The sequence below is a fragment of the Lipotes vexillifer genome, unplaced genomic scaffold, assembly GCF_000442215.2.
Source record: "Lipotes vexillifer unplaced genomic scaffold, Lipotes_vexillifer_v1.1 scaffold728, whole genome shotgun sequence".
NCBI lineage: Eukaryota > Metazoa > Chordata > Mammalia > Artiodactyla > Lipotidae > Lipotes > Lipotes vexillifer.
Genome location: NW_006783590.1, coordinates 584,328 through 585,595, shown reverse-complemented (window position 1 = coordinate 585,595; position 1,268 = coordinate 584,328). Strand labels below are relative to the sequence as shown.

Here is a 1,268-nt window from a genome sequence, read left to right as displayed (position 1 = left end):
CTCTTCCTCTTCCTCTCATTTTCTCTTCCGGCCCTGGCTCGCTCTTACCCGCTGTGGGCAGACTGAGGTCCCCACCCACCCATCTCCCTCCTCACACCCACAGGGGTGGAGGGCTTCACCAGCCAGGAGGACCAGGAGCTGCTGAGCCGCATCGAGAAGCAACTCAAGCGCCGCTTTGCCATTGGATCCCAGGTGTCGGAGCACAGCATCGTCCAGGACTTCACCAAGCAGGTGGGTCTTCCCGGCGGCCCAGTGGGAGTCCTGCGGGCTCCCTGTGGCCTGGTTCCCAGCCACCTAACACTGCGTCCTGTTGCTCAGCAGATAGGCCCAGGATGGGGAAGGGGCGGCTATTCCTCGGCCCGGGCCCATCCCCATTGTGCCTCCCCTTGTGACTTTCTCTGTCATGTTGTGGGGAGAGGAGAGGTGGCTGAGGTCCTGCTGGAGTCTCCCGGGCTTCCCCAGCCCTCCATCTCTCCCTTCGCCTCATTGCCTGGCCTTTGTGTGTTTGGGGAAGGGAGGGGCAGAGCCAGGAGGATGAGCCACCCAACTCGCCGGGGACAGTGCTCTTGACCCCATAGAGAAGGGATGGGTCTTCTAGAAGCTGTGTGCAACTTGTCACCGTCTTTGAAATCGCAGGCACAATCGCAGGCTCTAGGCTCAGCTGCCTTCATGTGCGTCATCTCCTCTTGATCCTCAGAGCAGTTTTATGCAGTAGGTGATACCACGCCGGTTTGAGAGATGAGCAGACGGAGGCTCACAGGGGTTTAGGGGCGTCAGGAGCTTGGGTTCTAGAGCCACATGGGCTCAGCTGAGGTCTCAGCTCTACTACTTAATTGCTGTGTGACTTGAGTGAGTGACTTAGCTTCTCCGTGCCTCAGTTTCCTCTTCTGTGTAACGGTGCTGATCACAGTGCCAGCTGCGTGAGGGTGTTGTGGGATAGAACGAGCTCAAGTATGTGAAGGCTTAGAACGGGGCCTGGCACGCGATAGTCGCTCAGGAAGTGTGAGCCTGTCTTAGGGTGCAGAGGGGTAGGACGTGAAGGCTGCAGAGTCCCCCATGAGCACGGGGCACCTGGGCTTCCGGAGGGAGGGGTGTCTGGGGTTCCGTGGGAGGCGTGCCCCTCATCCGACCCCGTGTCCTGCAGAAATACCCGGAGCACGCCGTCCACAAGGTCCTGCAGCTCATGCTGCGGCGGGGCGAGATCCAGCATCGCATGCAGCGCAAGGTCCTCTACCGCCTCAAGTGAGCTGAGCCTCCTGCCGCAGGAA

General features: G+C 60.3%; 1 protein-coding gene across 2 annotated transcripts in view; it reads left to right on the top strand.

Annotated features, from left to right (window-relative positions):
- MCM5 (minichromosome maintenance complex component 5) overlaps nucleotides 1-1,267 on the top strand; it is a 19,500-nt gene extending 18,233 nt beyond the window's left edge. For both annotated transcript variants that reach the window (XM_007456259.1, XM_007456258.1), the window contains 2 exons: nucleotides 104-231; nucleotides 1,145-1,267. In XM_007456259.1, the coding sequence (XP_007456321.1) occupies nucleotides 104-231; nucleotides 1,145-1,246 (230 nt within the window). In that variant the 3' untranslated portion in view covers nucleotides 1,247-1,267. The remainder of the gene's footprint in view (nucleotides 1-103; nucleotides 232-1,144) is intronic.
- The last annotated feature ends 1 nt before the right edge of the window (nucleotide 1,268 follows it).